The following is a 26,607-nucleotide window of genomic DNA, read 5'->3' as shown; positions in this document are numbered from 1 at the left end:
CTTCATCTCACCGATGAGCAAATGGAGGCTTGTGGAGGTTTTTGTTTTATGCAAGAACGAGGCAGGTGACCAAATAAACACGTGTCAGAGACGTCTATCCAAGGTGGCAGGGGACGAGTGAGGTGAACAAAGAAGGACGAGGAGGGAACACAGAGACCTGGCAGGGGTACCGGGGCAGCAGGACGCTCCCCTCTCTGACAGGCCTGCAGTGAGCTCTCTGCACCCACCCTTGGATGGAAACACCCCTCTCTCCCCGCCACCAACCGCCGAGAACTCCTCAAGCATCAAAGAGCAACTAATAGCAATTTTTTTCACTCTCATATTTACTAAGGCAAGAAAAAATAACACATTTTTCAGACACTGCAAACATATTACTGTAACTGACGGCAATCTATTTTAGAACAGATCCAGCAAAGGACCTTGACTCAAAACTCTCCCCTTGTGGAGAACACACACACATCATCCTTTCCCCCTTGAATTTCCTCAACACTCTTCCGACTAGGGGGCCCCACCCAAAGAGACTCAGGCATAACTGCTACCCACAAACATTCCCTCAGAACTTCCTCTTCTCACAGGCACCCGCCCCCGGCTGGGTTTTGAAAAAAACCTTTAAAAAACCACACACACAAACTCCCTTTAACACTTTCTCTCAAATATTTGCAGATAATTAATTCACTGTTAATCAGTTAAGAATGGCTCTGTTCTACTTTGTAATTAAAGATAGGGCGACTCCAGCCCCACAAATGTATTTCTGAACACGCAGCGGTGGAGACAGAACGGCCCCTCCAGCAGGTGGGCCAGGGGTCCAGCCGCCTCCTCAGCCCCTCTCTCCTGCCCACACTGCTGCTCCGAGGGGTTTCCAGTGAGTCACCACCAGCAGCTGGTGTCCAGGATGGCACGAGCCCCACTTTCTCAGTGCTGTATTTAGAGCAGCACAGAAACTCCCAGACACCCCTCCACTCCCGCCTGCCCACCCCTCTCTCGTTGGCTCCAAACGCCTCCCGGGGGGGCCCTCCCCACTCAGTGGCCCTCCCAAGCTCCAAGTGTCCCCAGGTCTCATCACAGAGCCCTGGGCTTCTCAGGCCAGGGGCTCGCTCCCCTCCATTCCCGCTGCTAAACTCCAGGGTCCAGCTAGACCCTTGGGCCGGAACGCCCACCTGAACAGGATATAATCGTGTAACCGCATGTACCTGTGTGGCCTCCTCTCCCTGGTACAGTGGTTCTCAATCTAAGCTGCACATTAGACTCCCCACCCTTCCCCAGTGGATTTTAAACGTCTTGACGCCCCAGCCACACCAAAGACCGAGAGATCAGGGTCTCTGCGGAGCGAGGGGACCGAGGCACCAGTATTTTTAAAGTTCCCCAGTGTCCTGGGGCAGCCCCAGCAAGGACCACAGATCTCAGTGATGGGCACCCCCTCCTTACCCACTCTCTTCCCCACAAGCTCCTACTAACCCAACAAGGCCCAGCCACCTTGACAGCCTGCCTCGCACACCCGTGTTCCAGGCCTCGAGGCTCCTCCACCCAGCTCCTAGCGACAGCGGCCCCTACCCTAACCCTGGGTTGCCAGACCTAGAGTTCCAGTGGCCACCCTGCTGAGTCCTTCCACCTGCTAGTGTGAATATTCTCGTGTGGCGGTCTTACTGTTGGTATTTAAAGCGTCTCTGGTCTGATCTCTTCTGGAGCAGAGACTCCCTCGTCCATTTGGCAGACACTGTGATGCCTCTGCTCTCTGCTTAATGCCGGCTCCGATGGCAGAGGAGAGGCTGTGGGGAGAGGGGCCAGCTCCCTGCACAGTGACACAGTCTTGGTCAGCCAGGACTCTGGGCCTCCACCACGAGGAAGAGTCACCACTCAGGATAAAAGACACTCTGATCCAGCCGAGACTTCACAGGAGCTGCCCCACTTGGAGGGGAGGACAGGTCACTCCCCCAGGACGTCAGCTGCTGTGTCCACGCAGCTCTCTGTGTGCATCATCCAATTCACAGTTAACGCATGTTTGGAACCTTAACCACCACTTACGCATCTTCACATCTAAACCTGATGAAAGCAGACGGGGGGTGGACACGGCAGAAGGGTGACACTGTGAGCTAAGTACAGCTGATCCTCAAAAAAGATACAAAGTAGAAAAGTTGAGAAATGCCCTTAAATACTAAGCCTGGAAGTGTGGGCAGCAGAGCCAGAGATGGTGAGCACGGGGTCCGTTCTGTGCCCTTCTTACTGACAGAACCCTGTTTGGATCTGCAAATACACGGCTAACCAGGTAGATTTCCTGCCTTCCCTGCCCCTGGCAAACCAGGTGCAGCTGGAATTTGCCGAGACTCTAAGCAACGCTTGCTTCCTGGTGTGAGCCCAGTCCCTTCCCCTGTGTGGCTTCTCTCCTTCCTGCTCAGGCTGGAGCAGGTACTCATAGCCACAAAAGCGACGGGCCCAGAATGGCTGAGCAAAACTGCAGGCAAAGCCTTGGGCACCGGTGGCACCGCCCCACCGGCCGCAGGCTCTGCATGTCAGGGGACAAAGGTAAAGCTTTCTGTTAAGTTACCTGGTCAGGGGTCTGATGCTGTCACATCGACTGGCATGTGTGGTGTGCAGGCTCAGCTGTGCCACCGCAGACCCTCACCCTTGAAATGGGGGATGACAACTATTTCGAGCGGGGAGATGACGTATGGAAAGGGTTTGGTCGGAGACTGGGGTGCAAATGGCAGGAATGTAATTCTCACATCTGGCAAAGCCTTTCGTGCCCATGAGGTCATCCTGTAAAATTCTAAGGTCAATAGAGGACAAACATAACTGGGCACCTTGCCGGGTATGCCAGGCAGCACATGCTGGGACACAACCAGACCGTCCCCCGTGGCATCTCCAGATTTCTGTCCAGACAAGGACACACTGGGGACTTCAGCTGAAATCAGGGCAGCACAGCGTCTGTAGCGGCAGCAGCGAAGCCACGGTCGGTAGCTCCCTGTACTCCAGAAAGACTTCCACACTTGTTGCTTCCTCCTACCTTCACTGCAGGCTGAACAGGTGGCCCAGCATAAGGGCCCAGACTCCTCCTTCCAGCCTCGGAGTACCCTGTAGGGTTCATAGTGTGGCGCAGCAGCGGGTCCACACTGGGGCCGGAGGGGTCCCGGGCCGGCTGAGCGGAGGGGAAGGCCCCGCTTCATTCTCTTACTCTGTCAGTGCACTACCTGACCACTTGGTAGATGCGGAAACTAAGGCCTGGAAGGGTTTGGCCTCTGAGATCCACAGGAGTATCGCAGTCCAGTGGGCACCTGGACCCAGTGTGCCTGCCTTCCCCGGCAGAGCACGGGGAGGTCGTGGGCCCCCCAGCGGTGTTTTCAGCCTAGCCCTGCTTCTGATCCTCCACATACACCCCAAGTGGGTCCAACAGCCCCCGACCTTCTCCCCACAGAGACTTTATTTACTTTGAAAGCTGTGTGGGGAAGAGTGAGGACTGCACACGTGTCTGCAGGATTCACTCTTGGTGTGACACAGGAGGCCAGGTCACAAACCAGCAGTCCCAGGTTCAAGTCCCTCCTGGTTCACGCCACGTCTCCCCACGCAAAGTGCCACAGCCCAGGTCACTAACCACCAGGAGATGCTTCTCCAGCCGGCACGGAACCCCAGGGGCAGTCCACCAGCCGCCTCCTCCCGCGGAGGAAGCCACACTCACTCATCTCTAGACAACAGAAATCACCCTGTGTTCATCTCTTGAGTATAACACCTCCCTTAGGCACTTGCCAGAGAGATTTCCCATGAGTCACTGGAAGAAACCAATAAATCAAGGAACTTAAAACAGTGAACGTAAGCAACCGGTTTCGAGCTACATTTAGAATGCCACAGAGCCAGGCCTGCTTCAGATGTTATTCTGGAAACACCAAAAGGTAGGCTGTTTCTTTTTTCTTTTCACTCTGAAGAAGAAGACTTTCAAAATTGTGTTTCAAAGCTCCCCCGTCAGACAGAGTAAACAAGGCCTGTCAGCTCCTCGCTCCCACAGACATGGCCGAGGACAGCTGATAAGACAGGGTTCAAGCAGTCGAGGCCAAGATCCAGAACAGACACTTGACATTCCAGCAGGAGGTGTTTAGCATCTGCACACTACAAACATCCTTTTCTTTCAGAGTGTCCCCATGTTCAGTTCACTGCAACAGACTTGAATGGAGACAAATGTGATCAGAAAAGAAGTCATCCGATCGTGGGCCTGACAGTGTGGAAAGTGCTGGAAGAATGAATGACATTTCCAAGGTAAAATCGGGACAGTCCTCCAACAAGCTCTCTCGAACAGTCTCACAAACACTCCTGGGACCGTTTGCAAAGCACTAAAGAACATCACAGCCGTAAGAAGAGAGAATTTGGTCAACATTCTCAGTTACAAGGACCCTTGCGTGCATCTGGCTACCAAAGGCTCTTGGTGAGCCGAACTACAGTTCTTTACGCGCAAAATACCCCAGCGAGCTCCCCTCCCACAACCAGGACTCTGGGCCTCGTCACTGCTCCCCCTCTTTGTGGCAATGTCACTTAATTATTTCCAAATCAGATAAAACAGAAGCGACATTTCTGGATCTGGGCCAGGATGATAGATCTCTACATTGCAGTCGTGCAGAAATCACTGTGTTCAGCCGTAGGGAGTTCCTCATTCCAAAGACTGGTAGACCGAGAAAGAAACGTGCGAGCCTTCCCAGCCACAGAGAGCGGAGACGTCACCCAGAGGGGTAAGGACCCACATACTGATTCAGGCAGCAAACGCCCTCCTCTGATGCTTCTTGTGGAAGAATCAAAGACCTGGCCTCGGGGAGGGGCTGTGGGTGCGTGTATGTGCGTGTGCACGTGCCTGGGGTCTTCTCACGGCCACGTGGCCCTTGAGACCCTCACTGTGTTCCTGGCTGAAGTGCTGTGTTAGCGTCTCGAGGTCACGCTGGGCTGTAAATGGCACTGGTTCTGAGGGCGCCGCGCCCACCTGAAGCCCTGGGAGAAAACCAGGACTCCCTCTGCACAGAGAGCGTTTCACCAACCAGCGAGAGGAGGCCTTGGCCTGAGGCAAGTTCTTACATAAACACATTCCGACTCTGGATGTTTTCAGTTGAAATTTCTATTCAGCCTGCATTCAATCCCAGACTCGACAGAAACTGCTGGTCAGACATATTTTTTGTTTATGTAACTACATTTCTTACTTAGAAACATTCTGTGGAGAGTGCCTTCTCCCAGAGTCACTGCGGGAATCAGAAGCAAAGAACTGAGGAGGAGGTGATGGGGGAGACAGGCTGGGGGCCACACTGCGGGCCGGGTACTCACCGTGGTCGTGGGCAAACACGAGCAGCCCCAGGCCCACCAGCATCCGAGCCAGCTCATCATAGCGGCCGCAATGCTCCCCGGCTCCATGGGACACAAAGACCAGGGCCCTGCAAGGACGAGAGAAGCCATTAGGAAGGCCAGACCCCAGAGGCTGCAGCTGCGGCAGGACCGGGCTCTCATGACATCAGCAGCGAGCCTGAGTGAGAGGCAAGTGCTGTTAGAACACGGGGCCTCAGGGTCACAGGGGACAGCAGGTGCCTTTTCACTGAGCACTCACTACATGTCAGACCCTCTGCTGAGTCCGCGTGCACCACTCCTAGTCCTCGGATCGTCCTACACTTTACCTTCCTGACAGCTGAGAGTGAAACTCAGAGAAGTTAACTGCCCAAGTCACACAGCAAGTTGCAAAATGTGTATCAGAGCACTTCACCACCCGGCTTTCAGGTCTCCAACGGGCCACCAAGTGGGCTCAGAGTACAAGCCGTCCTGTCCCCTCCTGGTCCCGCCACTCCTCCAGCACCTCCCCGGCTCACGACCTGTCCTCACAGGGGCTTCCAGACTCTCCAGCAACACCCAGCTCTTCCCACCTCAGGACCTTTGGCCTTGTGGACCCCACTCCCCCAGACCCCCCACAGCTCCCGGAAGGGACGGCTCAAGCACTTTACTGTCCTTTGGGAGCTGGGCAGCTGCCAGATTAGCTCAGCCCACAGTGAATGCAGATGGACGAGCCAGGTCATGCGACCGCCAGCCTCTCCCTGCGCTCAGGACCCAGTGGGCGGAGGAGGACTTCAGGGGCTCACTTAGCGTCCAAAGGAGCGGCACATGGCGTCACTGCCACTGTGGCTGAAGGTGCTTGCTGCCAGAACCCAATCTGGACACAACACGCGGAAAACTGCTTGCGCTTACTCCACAGCAGCTGCTTCTAACCCAGTGGCTCTCAACGCTGGCCACACCCTGCAGTCACCGCAGTGCTTTCCCAAGTGCTGAGACCAGGTGCCACCCAAGAAGAGCCTCTGGCGTACGGGTCTCGGGGCGAGAGCAGCCCCGTCATCCATGCTGCTGGGGCAACAATACCGCTCAGAGGCCACGTGGGACCTCCAGGCGGGGAAGGCCGCCCCCCTGCCTGGAGACTCCCAGCCACCGTGGAGCCGCTCACCTCCCTGAGAGACACACCGGCGACCACAGGCCAAATCTGGACTGACGGAGTAGCTGCTGCCACCCCTCTGGAAGCAAGCAGAGCAACCCGGCCATCCGACTGCAGGCAGCAGGGGCCTCGGCCGCCCCCCTCTGCCAGGTGGGCAGCACCGCAGGCCCGCCTCCCCCAGACCCAGCCCAGGCATCTCAGCAGACACATGCTCTGACACTGGCCTCATTCTGCTACTGCCCTAAGTGGGGCTCTCCCAGCCCCTAGATTCAACTCCTGCCGGGACCCCACTTCTCATCCATCGGTCTCTCCTCCCGCTCACCACACTCCTTGTTCCCTGGACCCAAGCCCAATTCTGTTCCGTAGACTGCCTGAGCCCTGCACTGACTTCCCACTGCATCAGAACAGAGCCTGCTGCCCTGTGGTGATGCCCTCACCCCTCTTCCCAGCTCTCAGAAAAGCCAGCGGGATGAGGTGTAGCGTTTGCTGATTTCTCGGTGTAAACGCGCCCCTACGGCGAGTTTCAAGTCAATAACATGACATCACCGAACTTGGGGTTGGGGAGGGTGCACACAGTCGCCTCCCAGAGCCAGTCCTCACCGGCGCCGGCCTGGACCCTTTGCACCTGCTGAGGCCTCTGCTAGGGGACTGCCCCTCACCTCCCTGATCTTTGCTTCGACCATCACTTGGGTCTCAGAGGCCTCTTCTGACACATGAGTGCCACAGTCTCTTCAATTCTCATCACCGAGAGATTCCTCGTCTGTGGCCACGCTTCATGTCCCCTCCCCGACCAGAAGGTGCTCCCCAGGCAGAGGCCTGACTCAACTCGTACACTGCTATGTTCTCTGCTAGGGGACCCAGTACACAGTAAGGATGTGCTGATGGACCCGATGACCCCAGGCCCGGGTCCCCTGCCCTCAGCGGTCCCCGGCACTCGAGGCTCACGCCCAGGGGCCTCAGGAAGCCTGTGGGTCTTGCTCCACTCTGTCCACCCACCTGTCCAGACTCCCCTCCGCCCACCCCCAACGCCTGCAGGCTACGGGCCCAGCCTAGGAGCTGCCCTTGCAGCTGGCTGGCCCCCAGCACCTCTGCTCCTCGGGCCCCAGCCCTCCCAGCTCCCCACCTGCTGCCATAAGCACAATCAGCCCCTCCTGAGTTGTGTGTGTTTACGTTCGTCTCTCTGGGAGAAGGGAACCCCACATGAGGCTTTCCGGAAGAACTTCCACATTCGCCGTGGCCGCACGCTGGCCACCACTTGCAACGTCTCCTTCGGGGCTTCACACGCTACCGTGATTCTACTTCAGCTCCGAAACACACAGCACTCTGGAACCAGGACATGGACCAAACACACACCAGAGTGGCCAGGAGGCCGTGAACAGAGAGCAAACTCCGAAACCAGGGCAACGTGGTTTGACTCCAAGCATCAGTGTGTGGGACCCAGCAAGGCAGCCGGTCACACCCAGCCAGACTCACAGGACAGCGGAACCGGGAACCAGTGACGGAGATCATCCAGACAGACTGGCCCGAAGCTGATCGCTTTCGTGCCACACCTGGGGACACGAGGCGGACAAACAGCACAGTCCCTGTCCTCACACAGCTGACAGTCTGGCGGGAAAGACAGACACCAAGCAGAGAACACGCGTGGAAGTGTGCTTTGAGAGTGCCGTGAACACAGAGGGGCCCACAGGCACCTTGTCTGGACTGGAGGGGTGGCTGGGGAGGTCCTCTCGGCATGTGTGAGCCAGGAAGGCTGAGAAGGACACAGGCTTGGGGGTCGGGAAGAGCTGTCCGGCACAGGGTCCTGCATGGGCCAACACAGGTGTGCCTACCCCAGCCCAGAAAGGAGGCCTCCGATCTGGACCCTGCTCGGAGGAGGAGGAAGGGCCCGAGACAAGCTTTGAGAGGTGGTGGGGGCCCTCCACGCACAGGATGGTGCCGAGCAGGGCAGCGACCTGATCTGACTTTCTGAAGCCCCAGGGGCTGCTGTGAACAACAGGGCAGGGAGACAGGGGACAATGTTTGTCAAGGAATGTGCAGGGCCAGGCCCTCAGCAGATGCGGAGGAAAGTGATTCCCTCCCTCTTCTGATACTTGCAAGCTTGACAAAGAACAGCGTCAGAAAATCAGCAGGGCCATTTATGCAGATGAGGCAATACCACAGCGGCAGAAATGAGGCTGCATCAGACGCTGGTGAAGATCTTTCTGCTGGAACTTCTTTACCGGCCACAGCCAGTTGGGAGCTGGCCGTTCCGGGAGAAGGCAACTGTCAGGGGGAGGCCCAGCCCCGGGAGCAGATGGCTGGCCTGGCGCCCAGCCCTGGGAGGTGGGGCAGCTCCTGATAAAGCACACGCAGCCCGTGAAACAAACACGCTGCAGAGCTTCAGAATTTATGAGCCGGAGCCTGCTCATCTGTGCCCAGGTTTGACGAAGCAGAATTTCCCCTCCATCAAACAATTAATTCTCCTTGTTTTCTTTTGCTTACTCACTGTTTAAGTGACTAACCTCTCTGGGCCTCAGTTTTCTCACCTGCAAAATGGGAATAATCCTAAAACCACTGAGCACAGAGGCACTGTGAGGTACACAAGACGACAAGGATGGCATGCTCCTGGTCTTGCCTGGTACAGATGAGGCACCATCTCTGTCCTCGGGGAAGGGGACTTGCAGCCTGGAGGCCTAGGTTCACACTGCAGCCCCCAGGAGCTGGCTCTGGGCCCTCCACAGGCCTCAGTTTCTCCACCTGGGAAACGGGGACACTGACACCTCCTTGCTGGGGTTCTGAGGTGAAATGTGGAAATACAGTAATGGGTGCCACGGCTCAAGGTCGGGGCCTCTGCCTTGCCAATCTTCTGCTCCACCTCACTCCCCACCGGACGCTAGATGGTGAGCCCATCCGTGGACCCACACTGGGCAGAGACCCCTGGAAGGGCGGGTGGGAAGCAAGCCAGAAGCCGCACCAACACAGAGACCAGTGTTGGGGTGAAAACAGTTCAGCTCCACCAGAGACGCCTGCCTGTTTCCTACAGGACTGTGGGCTCGGCGGGGACCTGCCGCACGCCCGTCTGCGTGGCTGCACAGTGGGGCTCACCACACCGCCTGCACACAACTGATGGGGGAACCACGAGGGCCAGCGTGGAACACCTGGCATGGCCTGGCCAGAGCTGGAAACGTCAGCCTCCCTCCTGCCCGCCCTCTTCCCAGCCATGCCAGATCCATCAAAGGGAGAACCGAGTGCCCATCCGAAGAGATGTTCTGCTCATTCTAGTAGGAAAACAAAAAAAGAAAACCAAGGATTTCTTTGAGGAGGTGAGTGGTCGGAGGGTCCCCCCCAACTAGGCGGCAACTTGGGGGGCGAGGTGGGGTCATCTGACTGTGGACAGTAGCCCCACTGACCGCTATTGTGTCCCCAGTGCAGGGGCGGGAGGGCGTCTGCCGGCCTCCTGAGGACTAGACAGGCTCTCAGCTCTCGCTGACTCCCAAGGCATCCCACTCAGAGAGCTGGATGGCTCACTGCACTGCACACTCCTTACTGCCAAATTTTATGACTTCAAAAAATTCCCCCAGCGCATCTGTCATCAGGCCTGCGAGTGGGATCGTGAGGCAGGGCTGAACCCCTCTCCCAAACTGGAGCAGCGCACGTCAGGCTCTGCTGGAGCCCAAACTCACTGCCCGCCTCCTCTCCCAGGGCCCCTCTCGCCCTGGCACGGCTCCCGCAGCTCGAAAGTGTGCGGCAGGGATGGAAATAGAACGAAGCCGGTGAAGGGGTCTAAAATCTCACAGAGGGAACTAGAAATAGCGCTCTCGTTTGTAGAGCAGATCAATAATGCCCCTCTCCCAGGCCTCGTGAGGACTGACTGAGAGAGTTTATGGAAAACAACCCAGCAGGACGCTGGTGCAGGCAGGCGTCACGTAGCAGCCAGTGCTGACAGCCGGTATTTACTTCGGCCAGACGCCGGTGTAAGTGTGCTGGGTGCTAACTCACTTCATGCTCATAACACCCCACGAGGTAGGTACTGCTAATTTCCCCGTATTACGGATGAGAAAAGGGAGGCCCAGAGAGACTAACCAGCTCTCCTGAGGTCACACAGCTGGAGGTTTGAACCCAGCCAGGATGGCCCTCAAGTCTGCACTCTGGGCCACGGTGGGGGAAGACACCATGTGCCTGCGTCACAGTGTGTAGTCAGGCAGTGTCCCAAAGCCCCACGCCCTGACTGGTAGCTGGAGACTGGAGATCACCCAGGAAGGTCTGTGTTGATCCTGCAGTCAGGAAGTCAACATGCTAAGTCCTCCATTCACCAATGATTTACTGGACTTTCCAGCGTCAAGCTGTCCAAGGATCCCACAAGTAACTTGTGATGCTGCCTCCCCGCTCCCTGCCGGGCCTCTGGCCACCCCAAGTGGACGCCTGGCCTTCCACGCCCCACACCCCATCCGCCTGCCTGCCTCCTGTACAAGCCTGGTCTAGGAGCCTGGATTCCTCCCATCCGAGCTCCCTTTCCCCACCTGCCCCCAGGGCCCACCACAAGGACGAGAATGCGCGTCCTGCTCTGATGTGACCCAGCTGGGTGCAGCCCTGGTCCTCTGGGCCGCCTGCTCCTCCCCTCCCTGCTGGAGAGCAGAGCCGGGTCCCAGGAATGCACACATAGGGCGTGGCCGGCCAGCCCTGGTGATGGAGCGCAGGGCCCCCACCCAACACCAAATGCTCCCGGAAACAGAAGACAAGCCAGGTAGAAACGACCGAGCTTCCCTCCATCCCTGCGTTCGGAGCTTTACCCGCTTACCATCAGCTGGCTTTGGGCCGTCACCCTGCACACCCCACCTGCCCCTCCTGCCCTGTGCACCTCCAGTCTTAGCGCACCTGCAGCCTCCAGGGCGACCTCACCCAGCACAGCTCACATGCATGTCCTGACTGTTTCATGCAGTGGCAGCCGGTTATTTGTTTATGTCGGAAGTGTCTGTGGGTCTCTTAGCTACTCCAGTACTCGAAAGTGGAGACGCTAATTTGCCGAGTGAGGTGCTTTACACGGGTGGTGCCCCGCTGCTGAACGAGCCCCCCCACCGCCACATCCCCGCTTCCTCCCAGGACCAGCCCTGGACCCCTGAGGACAGGAGTTTCTTCCTCACCTGCAACTGGCTCTGTTTGCTTAGGTTCTGTCCTGGTGGGAAGAAGTCAGGGCCCCCTCCTCCCATGTTCACTGTGCTGGCACCAGGGTCCTCCTCTGGATCCAAGTCCATCCATACATCTCCCTCTCTATGGAGATGTACAGCTTTGGATCTGGCTCTAAGATACTCAAGTTAAATCAACCCATTCATGTCATTTTTACCTCACAGACCAATAGCAGAGCAGAGAGCACAGCTGTGGTTCACACGCGTCTTTCTGTAAGACTTGACAGGACAGGAAGAGAGAAAACCTGTGGTAACCAAACAGAGGCAAGCCTTAACAGTCAGCTCCCCCGAGTCTGAATCTCCCTTCGGTATTTGAGAGTCGCCCACAGCCTCAGGAAGGCACCTGCAGAAGGAGAGCTAAGCCCTGCCTTGCAGAGGTGCTCTGACGAGTGAATGACACTGTCTCACACTGTCCAGCACTGCGCCTGCCACTGGCACGTGGCTTTCCGCCCCTTAACTACGTGCATGTTGGGGTTGTGTGGGTCTAGTCACTGGAGGACACAGCAAGGACGCTGCACTCTGTAGACCGTCCGCTCCAGGGCAGGTCACCTCCTGGCCTCCTGCTCCGTGTATCTGGGCTTTTACAGATCTGGTTAGCATTCAGCAGGCACGTCTGTGCCCAACACAGACCTACACCCACCAGAGGGTCAGGACTTCAAACACTGCTACTTGGGAGCAGGGGTGATGGCTGTGGGCCCACCTAAGGGGGAGGAATTCTCCATCCCCCGGCTGCTAGCCAGGTGGAAGTCTTCCTGGGCCCATGTGCTAATAACTACGCCGGCTCCCACCAGACAAATAAAGCAAACAGAGCAGGACCAGGCGCTGCAGGACGACAGCGCCCGGACCTCGGCGGGCTCTCCCCACCACAGCCGCGTCTCAGCCTGCCACCTGCGCGTCTGCAGGGCGGGAAGAAGGGCCTGACTTGGCAGATCTGCACAACTGGGTGGTTTCAAACACCCCACTAAGTGTAACTCCCAGGAAGCCAAAGTTATTAAAACATTAGAAAAGTAGGCTACGTGTGTGTGGAGGCCGTAACATAATTCTATTTGGAAGATGACAGAAAACGACTCTGAGTGCCTCTGTGTCTGGCGCTGGGCTATGCAAAGCCTCAGCCCAGGACTGGCAGAGTTCTGGGCCCACGGAACCCTGGCAGGTATCAGGACACGCCCTCTTCACAAGTGCCCCCTTTCTCATTACCGAGCATTTTATAACCAAGTCTTCCTGGACCCCGTCGGAAGTCACCAGAAAGTTCCTAAATCTCTTATAGCCGAACTACCTCTTGGTATGACGTCCTGTGAGTCCTCAGAAGGCTGCCCTCTTTGGGGCTGCTGAGTCTTTTGGATTTCCCATGATTTTTCATCCTTTTCAAAGAAGGTCAAGATTTATCCAGTATTAGAAACTGAGAGGTGATAGGGGGTGTCTGGCCCAAATCTTTCCGTCCAGATAAAGCAAAGCGGGGGTGGGGGGTGACCCTAAGGAGCCACTGAGACTAACAGGAGGAGTGATTAATATTCCTGGTGAATTTATGAAGTGAAGCAGCATGCCACCAGACCTCCCCACATATAAATGTGGAAAAAATGCACACACCCACACACATAATTTATGTGTGTCTGAAAAAGGAAAATGGGTCACTTTGAAAAATGGAAAAATACAGACAAGCATAAAGAAAAACAAAATCCACCCATCATCTCACCACCCAGCGGTAACTGTCATGAACATGATGAAAGGTTTCCACGCTCTTTCTCTCCATACGTGTATTAAAATTTGCCATTATTTGTAATTTAATTATACATTTACATATGAAATTATAAAGGGCAATTACAGTTTGTAATCGTAATTACACTGTATGTCTGATTTTGGATTCTTTTTTTGACTCCTTAACATCTTTCCATGAACACTTTCCCATGGCAGGAGCACGGCACCTACTTCCAGACTCACTGTGAGAGTGAAGGGATGGCTCACCTGAGAGGCCGCCAGCACCACGCCTCTTGCAGTCAGAGCAGACATCACTCACCAGTCACAGCCCCCAGCGCAGTGGAACCCAGGCATCCTCCGAGCCCTTCCTAGCAGCACATGCAGGGCTCACCCTGTATCCCTGCCCTGGGCCCTGGTTCTGAGCAGCTTCCAGTCCCCACCCTCCAGAACAAGGTCAGCAGCACCTGGAGCAGCAAGGCTCCTGCATTCAGTGGACCAGCGGCTGGCTCACTGCGTTCAGCGGGGGCTTCACTAACATGCTCCACGGAGCTGCCGCTCGTGGTTTCCAAAATCGGGGTCTGGCTTCAAACCCTCTCGTGAGGTGTCCCGTAAAAGGGAGACCTCCCAGCTGCATGACAGGGACAGGGGGACAGAGCAGATGCGGTTTGAGGCCAGTCCCCCTTGGTCCCTGGGTCATCAGAAAGTTATCAAACAACCCTTGAAACAGCGACATACGGAGGCCAACAGGGACCCCCGGGAGATGTCACAGGATGCCTGGAGCCAGCCGGCCTCCCAGCACTGAATCCCACTCAGCCAAGGCTCCCCTGCAAGGATCATGAATGCCAGGGTGGACCTGCCCTGAAGTCAGCCAACTAGGAAACCACAGGCCACAGCAAAGGCATATTTCCATATAAATGTGAGAAAGCAAACCCAGCATCAACCAGCCTGGAGCAGAGAGAGCAGACAGTCTGGTGCATTTTAACACCTGATTTACATGCTGCTAACCTGTCTCTTCAGGCACTTACTGCACACACACATCCCCCGCCCCCGGCCACCCTACCTGGCTTGCTAAGGCGATACCTTACCCACTCTGCAGAGCCTGTGGGAGCCTGCAACCAACGAGTGTGCCTGCAGTCAGGGCTGGCATGAAGAAGCAGCGGTGCCACCCTGTCACCAGGCACCTGGGGGGGGCACATGGTGCCACACACATGCCTGTCATGGTGGCCATGGGATCACACCAGCATTGCCCCCATCCCTGCCGTCCTTGTTTCTCTGCAGGGGCTGTGTCCCCAGACTGCTCTCCACTCAGCTTCGAGGACACGCACTCCTGGGTCTCTGCCAAGTTCTCCTGCCTGGGTGCTCTCGGCCCTCACTCCACGTGGCTCTCACTCTTTGTGGCTCCCCCCAAGAAGACCTGGGCACGCGAAGCAAGGCTGAGGCTCCCCTTCCAGTCCACAGTCTAAGTTTCTGTGGGCAAAGAAGTGTCCCCAAGGTGCACAAGAGTACATGACTCCCAAGTGACAGTGCCTCCTGACCTTTCAGACTCAATTCAACCTTGCTCTCTCTGCACACAGAGCTGGAAGCCCTCTGGAAGCAGAAACCTGGGGCGAAAAGACTGAGATTGGCACCACCCGACTGTGGTGCCCACTTGACTGTGGCTGTCTCTAACTCCTTATTTATATGCTGAAGACTTTACATATTCTGAACGCCACTAATACCCTAAAAATACGTCAGCTTAGAAAAACAACGTAAAATTGAAAACAAAAAAGTCAAAATCCTTTGTGTGGCCCAGAAGAGCCTTCCCAATGCTCCCGGCACTTGTCTCCGGCCGACTCCCCACCTCAGTGCTGCTACACCAAGGCCAGCGCGGCCGATCAGCAAGGCCCAATGACTGCTCACTGCGGATCTACCTGCACAGTAACACAACAGCCCCAGTAAAGTGGACACTCGGACAGGACACCACCGGTCCCGCAGAAGCATGTGTGTCCCTTTCCTCCCCCCAGAAATCACCACCCGTCCTGACTCCCGCGACCATCACTTGTTCCTCTTCGTGTGTAACCACTTGGATGCAGGTAAAATGCTCTGCTTTCCTTCACTTGTGTTTGAACTGCTATTAAACAGATGCATCCTGATGTCTTCTCTGTGTACCGTTTCTTTTGTTCAGTGCACCACCGGGCTTCAACCACGTGCAGGCGGGGCGCGGAAGTCACCTCTCACCACACCCTATGCTGCGTCTGTCCATCTCCTGCGCGGACACTGGGACTGGCCCTGCCACAGGGTGTCACAGCCGTGCTGCCCCGCAAGTTCTCCGGTGCCCGGGGCTGCGGCGACCCGTGATGTCTCCATCTGGGGGCAGAGTCGCTGCACAGGGCAAAGAGACACCAGCCCCACCAGGTGTGACGGGCTGACGTTCCCGCCGACAGTGGCTCATCCTTCTCTCGCCCGTGTCCCCTCCAACACTTGGGAGTATCAGGCTTCATATCTGCCCACTGAACAGCTGTGAAATGGAGTCTCACCGTGGTTTTTATTCCCGTTTCCCTGATTGTCACGGGGTGGAGGCCTCCGGGTACATCTCTGGCCTTCCACGGCGTGCAGTCTGCAGCACTGCACCGTGACCACCTTCTCTCTGCCTGGTGGTCCCCCTGCAGCACCCAGGCCACACCATCCTCTCAGCCTCCCAGCCAGAATCAGTCATGCCTCCCTCTGGGTTCCCATGTCCCAGGGCTTGGCTGTGTCTCAGGTCCTGATCACTCTGGCTGGAATAACCTATTTCCTTGTTTTTCTGCCAGCAAACGACACCCTCCTTGTTTCCCTTCCTCAGAACAATGCCTGGCACAGAGCAGAGGCCCATTCTGTGGATGGAGTTCACCAGGTTTGGAGGAAAACTCACTCTTTCCAGGAGAGAGTAGTTTGTGTTCAGCTGGGTGAAAAGACAGGCGTGGATCCCTCGTGGGCTCTCTGTGCCTCTGGTGCTCAAGATGAAGCCTGGACAGGCCTCACGGGGCCATCTTGGGCTCTGCCTCTGCTCTGAGGCCCAGGTTCACTCTGGCTCCTATGTGCCCGGTTTGGACCCCACCTCGTTCTCACCTCGGTGTCCACACCTGCCGTGCCTGTAACCTCTGGACACGGAGGCCCGGGACCGACTCCCCAGACAGGTCTCATCTCTCATATTTGCTCTCCACCCCCTGCGCTACCCCCAGCCCTCATCACTCCAGGTCTGCACAATCACAACAGCCTCTCAACTCCACACCCTTCCCCCAGCCCCTCCCACTCCACCCTGTGCCGACACCAGAGGTCGTCCCGGCTTTGCTCCTGCATCTCGAATCCCTCTCAGCCCCACCTCTTCAGAGGCTCTGCTCCGGGCCTCCTAGAGTGCTCTGGCCACAGGGGCCCTGGGGAGGCCGTGGGGGGTCAGGCGTCCACAGTGAGCTGAGGCCACGGACGAGACGCAGCCAAGCTGGGAAACAGCTGAGAGAAATTGCAAGCAGAGCAGGCAGGAGGGGCCACCGTGATGTGGACAGCGGGGGGCGGGGTTCCCACTAGCAAGGGAGGACTTGAAGGGACAGGCAGGGCCACCTCCGACATCATCAGACTTGAGGACACACTGCTGGGGACCAGGAGCCTGAAGGAGTCAGAGGGAAGCATCCACTTACCCAGGGACGAACCTGTGTCCCAGCAGATCCTTGTCAGCAGCCCTTTGACATAAGTAACCAATTTTGCAGAAGAGAACACTGAGGCTCAAAGAGCTGAGGTTGCTCACTAGCGATCAGAAGGGTCAGAACTAGAATTTGGATTCCCTGATCTTGACGACCGTGACTCTCTGCCTGCGTGACCCACCGCCACACCTGAGGGCCCCAGCTCCTGGCCCCGGGCCAGCCTCACCAGCGAGAACCACCCCGCCCTCAGGTGGGCGAGAAGGTGGAAGAGATGTGTATGGACCGCACTATGCCCAGGCACGTGCCTATGGCCACCCTGCCCCACGGCCTCTCTCAGAATGAGACAGGCAAGCACCGGAAAGGCACAGATGGCCTCCTGTCGGCATCTCATCTCCCAGCTATGTCAGGCGGAGCCGTGAATGGGGCTTCATGGCAGCCCCCAAACCGCTTGCCACAGGGCTGCCCACCAAAGGCAGGCTTAACAGTCGCTGTAACTGAGTAGGTGACCGTGAGCCTCGTGATAATGCACAGACGGCACCTCCCCCGCCTGGCCCGGCGCCGACACCCCGGCAGAGGAGACGTCCTCTTGGCGGACGCAGATCCACTGCCCCGAACTCCACCTCCCCATCCAGAGTCCCCAGTTGGACCTGGACACATGGCTGCCAGACAGAGACCATGTTTCCACCTTCCCAGGAGTGAGGTGTGGCCGCGGGACCAGCTCGTGCCAAAAGGACATGAACAGAGCAACGGACGTGGTTCCCACGACACCCACTTGAAGACATCCTGCTTGCCTCGCGCTGGCTCCTTCTCCTTCCCGGGGTCTGGAGCCCAGGTGGCAACGACCAAGCTGCAGTCACTGGACCGCACCCTCAGGGGCTGGGGCAATGGCATGGATGGGCCTGGGCCCCTGAGACACCGTGTAGAGCCCCACCAGCCTCATCCCGGACTCACTCCCTGAGGGACAGAGACATGGACCTCCATCCCAGGTGAGCACAACACTTTGGGGTTTCCTCTTCACGTCACTCAGGCTGACCCTGACTTCACACTCTCGTGTGCAAGGTCTCTCACATACGGAGGAGCAAGTCAGGGGTTCAAACGCAGGCTCTGTTGCCCCCTCACTGTGACCGTGAAGTGGCTCAGCTCTGCTCCCTCATCCGTGACATGCGGGTAACAGTGGGACCTGCAGTGAGACCCGTACAGATGTACTCCGCAGACCTGGCGACTGTTTCCTCATCCCAGCAGAGCAAGTTCCTGCCGCAGGGCCCCGGCCAGAACACGCCGTGCCGGGGGAAGCAGATGTTGGTCCCCGTGCGGTCAGCTACTGTCTTCCTGCCACAGCTGTCCTCACTGTGATGTCACTGTCCTCACACCCACTTCAATGTGAGACCCTAACAAGCACAGAGGTGAGAACTGCAAAGCTCGGATGCATGCAGGCTCCATGTTTCCTGGAGAACTTACAACCTTTCAAGTCTGTCTCTCCTTACATTCTAGTCGCCAGTGTGCAGGTGGGTGCAGACCCAAAGACACAGGACACCTCCTCCCCAGAGAAGGCGAGGCTGCAACGCCCACACCCCCGGGCACGACTTGAAGGAGCAGCAGGACTGACGCCCACCCAGCTCCCACCCCTCATTTCTTCAGCAAGAGAGAGACTGAGCACTGGGTCTGTGCCAGGCCCTGGTTTAGGCTCTGAATCAGATACAGTCCCTGCCCCATGGGGCTTCCTGCCTGGGGTCAGAGCCAGAGTAACCAGCAAACAAAGATCGGCCAGGATGTGTGAAGCCGGGGGTGGGGGGGGCTATTCTGCCCCGTCCTCACAGAGCAGAGCTGCTTCCTGCAGCTCCAGACATACTCTAGACACCAAGAGTGCGGCCAGACATTTCCCAAGGAAGAGATGCAGATGGCCAACAGGCCCATGAAAAGATGCTCAACATCATCAGCCATCAGGGAAACGCAAATCAAAGCCACAACGAGATACCACTTCACACTTTGGCTGTGGCCAAAAAGATAAGAGATAACAAGCTTTGGAGAGGGTGTGGGGGACAGGGAGCCCTCCCGCACTGCAGGTGGGAAGGTCAACTGGTGCAGCCACTGTGGAAAACAGTATGGAGGTTCCTCAGAAACTTAAAAATAGAACCACTATATAACCCAGCAGTTCCACTCCTGGGAATATATCCAAAGGAAATGAAACAGTATGTCAAAGAGGTATCTGTCCACAGCAGCATTATTCTCAACAGCCAAGACAAGGAAACAACCATCAACGGATGAATGGGTAAAGAACATGTGGTGCATATATGCAATGGAATATAATTGAGCCATAAAAATCAAGGGCAATTCTGCCATTTGCAAAAATACAGATGGACCTTGAGGGCATTACACTAAGTGAAGTAAGTCAGACAGAGAAAGACAATCGACATAGGGTCTCACCCAAGGAATAAAAAAAGACCAAACAAACCAGACACTTAGAAGAGACACCAGACTTACAGTTACCAGAGATGGGAGGGGGGCTGTTGGGGAGAGGGGAAACTGGAGGAAGGCGGTCAAAAAGTACACACTTGCAGTTACAGGTAGACCCCAGGATGCAACGTCCAGCCCGGTGACCATGGTAACACGCTGCATGAGCTGCAGGAAAGCTGTTAAGAGCATCAATCCTAAGAGTTCTCATCACAGGGAAAAAACTCGTTTTGTCATCTATATGAGATGAAGGATGCTCACTAAACTTCCCGTGGTCATCTCTTCATGATGTGGAGAAGTCAGATCATCACGCTGCACCCCTCAAACTTGCACGGGGCTGTATGCCAATCACATCTCAGCAAAGCTGGAGACCAACAGCAACAACAAAGAGTCTGGTCGGAGAGGGGACCACCACGGACCTCAGCGCACACGGGGCTGCTGCCGACACAGCACACGAGGGGCTGGACACGGGGCCCCGAGGCCCTCGGCAGCCACAGCCCTGGGGCCCAGAGGGCAATGAGCAGAAGCAGTCTCGGATTCCCGAATGGCTGACCTGGCCTCTCCCACGTGTGCCCCCTCCTGTCCACTCCTGGCAGTCCAGAAAACACGTCAGTCCCAGTGAAGTGAGGTGGATAACTGCCTTCCACAAACTAAGTAAGAAACTTACATGGAAATTATTATTCCTCCAACATCAGGTACGTCCTGCCTCAAAATAATTTTCTACACTTTGGGGGATGCCACCCCCACAAGTGACGCACCCTCAGTCACAAAGCGGTCCTGTGCGGGAAGAGGCCAGGAGATCAAGACTCGCCATTAGCACACGTGGTCTCCTCAGAGGCCTCCTCTGGCAGCCACGGCCCCACTGGCTCTGAAAGGGTTCTCCTGCCAAAGGGCTCCGCGGGCTGCCACCCAGATCAATACCCGGAACTGGCCTCCTGGGAAATCACTAATGGCCCATGGAAGGCACGCGGCCTGACTTCCAGGACGGCCCATTAACAAGGAGCCTCAGAGCAGTCCCAAGATGCCAGAGGAGGAGAGTGGAGGCCCAGACGTGGGTAAGGCTGGCTTGACTTCGGTGTGAAAAAGCTCCAAGCTCTGCCTCCAAGCCCTGGTCTCTTTCTGCGCAGGAAGGGACCCATGTCTGCTGCTGTCCCGCGGTGGGGCACCCAGATGCAGGTCACCTGAGGATGTCCGGGAGTGCCGTGGCTCCAGCTGCCCCCTGCACCCTCCAAGGCACCAGCCAGGCTCCAGCAAGGGTGACACAAGCAAGCCCACGCCCTCTGAGTGCTCACACTCCACGGGGAGGGAAGGCAGGCTCTTGGGGAGGGGCCCGTGAATGCAGGTGTGTGCACACCGTGCATAACCAGTCACCAAAGCCAGCCCACCAGGCTCTTGAAGGAAAGGTACCAAGCGACCATTACCAGTTGACGTGAAGCCTCTCTGTGGGGAGGGGGCCCTCCCCTCCCCACCTGCAGGCTCTCAGCCTGTGAGGTCTCTGCGCTAGGGGTGCCCGTGACCAACTGGGGAGGCCCGGAGGCACAGTGTTAAGTAACGTTAAAGCGCACAGGAAATGATTATTTACTCCCTAACCCACCCCATTTCATCCTCTGAATTTGCAGGGAGGGCCCAGCAAGACGCTGATCCGTCTTATGCATCCCTCAAACTCGAGCCGCGTCCATTCTGGGGCAGAAAGAAGCCGCAGGCCCAGGTGTCGGGAAGCCTGGGGCAGAGCAGGGACTCAGTCTTGGGGTTTCCTTTTCTCCTGGGTCACTTTGTCCTGATGGCCTCTGACACTGGTTTTCCATTTCCTGAGTCAGAATAACCTTTTCTTTAAAATGCTTTCAAAGTGAAAAAGAAAGAGCTGAGTCAAAGAAAACAATGAAGAAACGATCCCCAGTTAAGCATCCGCAGTGACCAGCACACGTGTGCGTGTGGGGAGAGGGAGGCCAGGAGGACTCCGGCAGCAGTGGGTCCCCAGGCCCCTCTCTCGTCACTGGGCATTTGAGGACTCACCAGAGCAGAGATAGAGGCCTGAGGCAGAAGTGACCTGCACGAGAGGGGGGTCCCATAGGAGGTCCCGGGGGACGAGGAAGCAGAAAGCCCCGTGCATATAACCAGTCACCAGAGCCAGCCCACCAGAGGCAAGCAGGAAAGCGGCCTCAGCAGCAGCGCAGGACAGCAGACGGACACGGCGCTCTAGGCCCCCTCGCCACTGGCCAGCAGGCTCCCGTCTAGACCCAGTCACGGTCACCTCAGCAGAGTCACTGTCCCTCGGTCGTCTGCCTGCCTGCCAACTCCCAGCTTCCCGGGGCGGGGCCCCTCGGCTCCCTGGGATCAGACGCCTCTACGAGACAGCGGATGACCCTCACTCCTCTGCCCCTCGTCTACAGGGCCCAGGGGCTGATCATCTTCACAGGGTTCCCCAGTTTCTCAGAGCCATGAATGATAACAAGGATGGTCTTGGGGTGGTCAGTCATCCTAGCTTTCTGCTTTTCCTTAATTTCTCAAAGTCGTATAATGAACATGCTTACAAAAATTTTTTTTTCACAACAACAAAATTACATGACCTAAGATGAGCGAGTGGAGGGAGAACTGGCCCCATGGGGAGAGGTGCTAGGAGGAAGTGGGGGAGGGCCCACAGGGACCCCCACCCCCGAGACGACAGCCATGGCTGCCTGAAGGACAGAGGACCAGCAGAGACTGAGGGGAGGAAGGCCTGGAGCTCTCCCAGAGGAACCTCTCTTCAGACCCAAAGGAGACCCTGGAGAGGAGGTGGCTGCATGTGGTCACGGGGGCAACACTTAGATTCTTCTTAGAGGCTTTGCAAGGAGCAATGTTTAAGAAGACAGCTGCAGTGTGGTTTCGGACCTGGATGAAACAGGACACAACAGAGGGAGGTAACAGGCAGTTTCTTCAGCCAGAGAAGTGGCTTCCAATCTTCCTCTAAGAACATGCTGGGTTCCATCTTACGTAACATTAATTTCTTCCTGGAAGGCGAACAGCATGGACTTCCCAAGTCTGCAGATGGCTCTCAGCTCTTCCGGGTGGTGAAATGCCAAGCGGATGGCAATAAACAATCAGGAATTTATTGAGAATGCAGGAGAGTAAGAGGAGCACGCGGTGACGAATTCAGGGGAAACAGTCACGATTTTATGGGCACCCCGGGGCCCCTGAGCTCTGTCATGACCCTGATGGACACGTGCAGCCAGGCCGGCGTCGCGGAGTAGGCACTGGAGACAGACACCGAGGGCGGTGGGCAGACCTCCAGCTCACACCCCAGACCTGTCATTCCACAGGGGACCTCGTCAGAGCCACCGTGCCTTCCCGAGCCTCAGCCTTCTCATTTGTGAAGTGGGGTTACCGTCCCGACCTCCAGCACCTGCTGTGAGCACTGAGCAGCACGGTGCACACAGCAGGTGCCATGAACCATAAGTGCTTCGAGAAGCAGAGGGGATGCTGGAGACAGTTTCTTTAGAGCACACAAACGTGGGTTCAAAGCCTGGCTCTGCAGTTACTAGCACCAGCTTCTATGTCAATAAAACAGCAAGAATAACGCCCAGACCATTGTGCTGGTGTGAGATCCGGGAGGTGACGCCACAGAGGTACCTAGCAGGTTAGCAGACTTGGGCTTGGGGCTCTCTGAGACTAATTCCCTTCCCTTTCCAAAGATGGTGCAGGCTTGAAGACGTGTATTCAATTTTTATAATCAAATTTCTAGACTTTTCTCATGATTATATTTTTAACATGGGTGAGATCACAGTTTTATAGTCTATTTTTCCTCTGTACCATTATATTCTAAAAAAACTTTGTTAAATTTTTTTAAATAATAATACATACGTTTGCATAATATTCCTTAATTCATTTCCTCAGGTATTTGCACTTTTTGGGTAACATCTTTATTGAGATATAATTCATAGACCATGTAATTTACTGTTTTAAAGTGTGTGATTCAATGGCTCTTAGTATATTTACATAGTACAACCATCCCATAATCAGTTTTAGAACATTTTCATCACCCCAGTAAGAACCCCATACCTTATCACTCCCAACTTTCCCGACCTCTGCCCAGCCCCTGGCAACCACTGTCTACTGTCTGTCCCCACAGACTCACCTGTGCCGCACACTCACGTAAGCAGAATCGAACAACACGCTGTCTTTTGCGCCTGGCTTCTTTCACCCAGCATAGTGGTTTCGGGCTCATCGATGCATCAGCATCTCAATTCTCTTTACGCCCAGATGGTATTCCATTGTACAGATATGCTGCATTTTATTTGTCTATTCATGAGCTGTGGGCGTGAGGACTGTTTCCACATTTTGACACTGTGAATAACGCTGCTTATGAATATTTGTGCACAAGTGTTTGTGCGGCCCTATTTTCAACTGTCTCTGACATACACCTAGGAGTGGAACTGCTGGTCGGGTAGTAACAGTGTTCAACCTTTTCAGGATCTGTCAGACTTTTCCAAAGCGGCTGCACCATTTTAAATTCCCTCCAGCGCAGCATGAGGGTCCAGATTTCTCCACATCCTCGCCAATACTGTTACTGTCTGTCTTTTTTATTACAGCCGACCTGGTGCGTGTGAAGTGGCATCTCACTGCGGTTTGGATCTACATTTCCTTTATGAAAACTGACAGGGGGCATCCTTCCATATGCTCACTGTCCAAATGTATACCTTCTTTGAAGAAACGCCCTTCAGGTCTGTTGCCCATTTTGTGACTGGGTTATCTGTCTTTCTATCACTGACTTGTAAGCCTTCTTTCTAGATTCTAGATGCAATACCCTTATCACACAGATGATCTGCAAATACTTCCTCCCATTCTGTGAGCTGTCTTTTCACTTTCTTGACAGTATACTTTGAAGCACAAAAGCTTTTAACTTAGATGGAATCCAATTTACCTGTTTTTCCTTTCATCACTTATGCTTTCGATGTCATTGTCAAGTCCAAGGTTATCAAGACTTACATTTACATTTACATAAGGTTTACATTTTCCTACATGTACATCCTACATTCCCTCCTAAGAATCTTATACGTTTTGTTCTTGCGTTTAGGTTTTGGAGTTTATTTTTGTTATGTGGTGTGAGGAAGAGGTCCAATTTCATTCGTTTGCATGCAGACATCCAACTGTCCCGCACCATTTGTTAGAAAGACTGTTTATTGTCTTCCTATTGAGTTACTGTGCGTTCTTGTCAGGAATCAATTGATTATAGATGTGTGGGTCTTTCCGGACTCTCCGTTCTTTTCCATCCTTATACTAGTAGCACGCTGGTTTGATTTTTGTTGTTTTACAGCAAGTTTTGAAATCAGAATACGTCAGTCCTCCAACTTTGCTCTTCTTTCCCAAGACGGTTTTGGCTTTTCTGAGCACTTGAGTTTCCACGTGAATTTTAGAGACAGCTTGCCAATTTCTAGAAACTGGGATTCTCACAAGGATTATGTTAAATATGTGGGTCAATTTGGGGAGTACTGCTGTCTTGGTAATATTAAGTCTTCCAGTCCATGAATATAGAGCGTCTTTCCACTCATTTGGATTTTCTTCAATTTCTCTCAGCAATCTTTTGCAGTTTTCAGAGTACAAGCTTTACATTTCTTTTGTTAAGTTTATTCCTAAGCATTCTATTCTCTTTAATGCTCTTGTAAATGAAACTGTTTTCTTAATTTCATTTTCAGATTGTTCACTGCACATATATAGAAACACAACTGATTTCTGTATAGTCATCTGTATCTTTCAGTCACGCTGAATTCATCGAGTGGATTCATTCCTTAGGATTTTCTACATATGAGATCGTGTCATCTGCAAGTAGAGAGCTGTACTTTTCTTTTCCAATCTGGATGCCTTTTATTTCTTTTTCTTGCCTAACTGCCCTGACTAGCCCCTCTGGCACACTGCTGAACAGCAGTGGTAAGACTGACATCCTTGTCTTGTTCCTCATCTCAGGGGAGAAGCATGCAGTCTTTCATCATTAAGTGTGACAGCAGCTTGAGTTTTTGTCATTGCCTTTATCAGGCTGAGGAACGTCCCTTCTCCTCATGGTTTGTTGAATGTTTTGTATCATTAAAGCATCACACTGAGATGATAATTTTTTCTAAATTCTACTAGTATAGCATATTGTAGCAATTGATTTTCAGATATTAAACCATCCTTGCACTCCCGGACTAAATCTCACTTGGTAAAGGTGTATACTTCTTTTTTACGTTGTTGGATTCAATCTGTTAGTATTTTACTGAGGATTTTTGCATGAATGTTCATAAGAAACATTGGTGTAGTTTTCTTGCATGTCTTTGTTTCTGTTCTTGCATGTTTTGGTATCCAGGTCATTCTAGCCACTTAGAGTGAGTTGCGAAGTGTTTCCTTTTCTCCTTTTTAAGAAAAGTTGGTGAAGAATTAGTACTAATTCAGTGTCAACAACAGCCCCTCATCCTTGCTCCGTGGATGTGCTCTCTCCACCTCTGTGCTGACTCGCTTTGACAGTGCGATGTTTGCAAACTTGTTACGACCAGACCCTCGGAAGGCACGTTGGGGTTTGCTATCTCGTTGCTCTTGAAACACTGCCACCCCAACGGCCTGAGAAGGGAGGACAGGGGACGTGGGGAAGAACAGAGGAGCTCCTGCCCATAGCCCGCCAGTGCCAGGCACCTGAGACCAGCAGCCCCCAGCCGGCAGCCAGCCCTGCACAGGCAGCTGTCGAGAACGGGCGCACAGGCTCAGCACAAGGGCTGCCCGGCTCAGTGCAGCAGAGGCTGCCAACCCAGAGAACTGCTGACACACCACCACCCTGCTGCTCCAGGTGCAGCGGGTGTCAGGATGGTGCTTGTAGCACAGGATCAACCCTTCAGCACAAGTATTTCCACACAGCCCTGGTACGCAATCAGGACCGAAGGAGAAACACGCCGAGGACTGAAACCACTGAAGACACAGACTATGAACTGGAAGGGTCTGCTTGCACTGGGCCCCAACCCCACTCCTTAAGGGGCTCCCTAGCCAGCCAAGAGTTACAACAAATACCGTCACAGAGGTTTTACACGACATGAAAGGAAGTGTCTAGGTTCCTAACCGTGTGTTATCTCAAGAAGAATCTCACCACCAATGGCTTCCCCACAAGTTTGTAAACTAAGCATCTGTAGAAATTCATCATGAAGTTTGAAATCTCATTGAAGTGGAACTGAGTTTTATTAAATGTTAAGGAAAAAAAGAAAATAATCGGATGGCT

At 54.7% G+C, this 26,607-nt stretch overlaps 1 protein-coding gene across 4 annotated transcripts in view; it reads right to left on the bottom strand.

Annotated features, from left to right (window-relative positions):
• The window catches only part of MGLL (monoglyceride lipase), a 184,390-nt gene that overhangs the window by 49,310 nt on the left and 108,473 nt on the right, over nucleotides 1-26,607 (bottom strand). For all 4 annotated transcript variants that reach the window (XM_072941997.1, XM_015241356.3, XM_031676347.2 and 1 more), the window contains exon 3: nucleotides 5,290-5,396. In XM_072941997.1, coding sequence (XP_072798098.1) covers nucleotides 5,290-5,396 — 107 coding nt within the window. The remainder of the gene's footprint in view (nucleotides 1-5,289; nucleotides 5,397-26,607) is intronic.

Source organism: Vicugna pacos, chromosome 17 (assembly GCF_048564905.1).
Source record: "Vicugna pacos chromosome 17, VicPac4, whole genome shotgun sequence".
NCBI lineage: Eukaryota > Metazoa > Chordata > Mammalia > Artiodactyla > Camelidae > Vicugna > Vicugna pacos.
The sequence above is the reverse complement of the archived record's forward strand: the minus strand, read 5'-3'. Positions and strand labels throughout refer to the sequence as shown.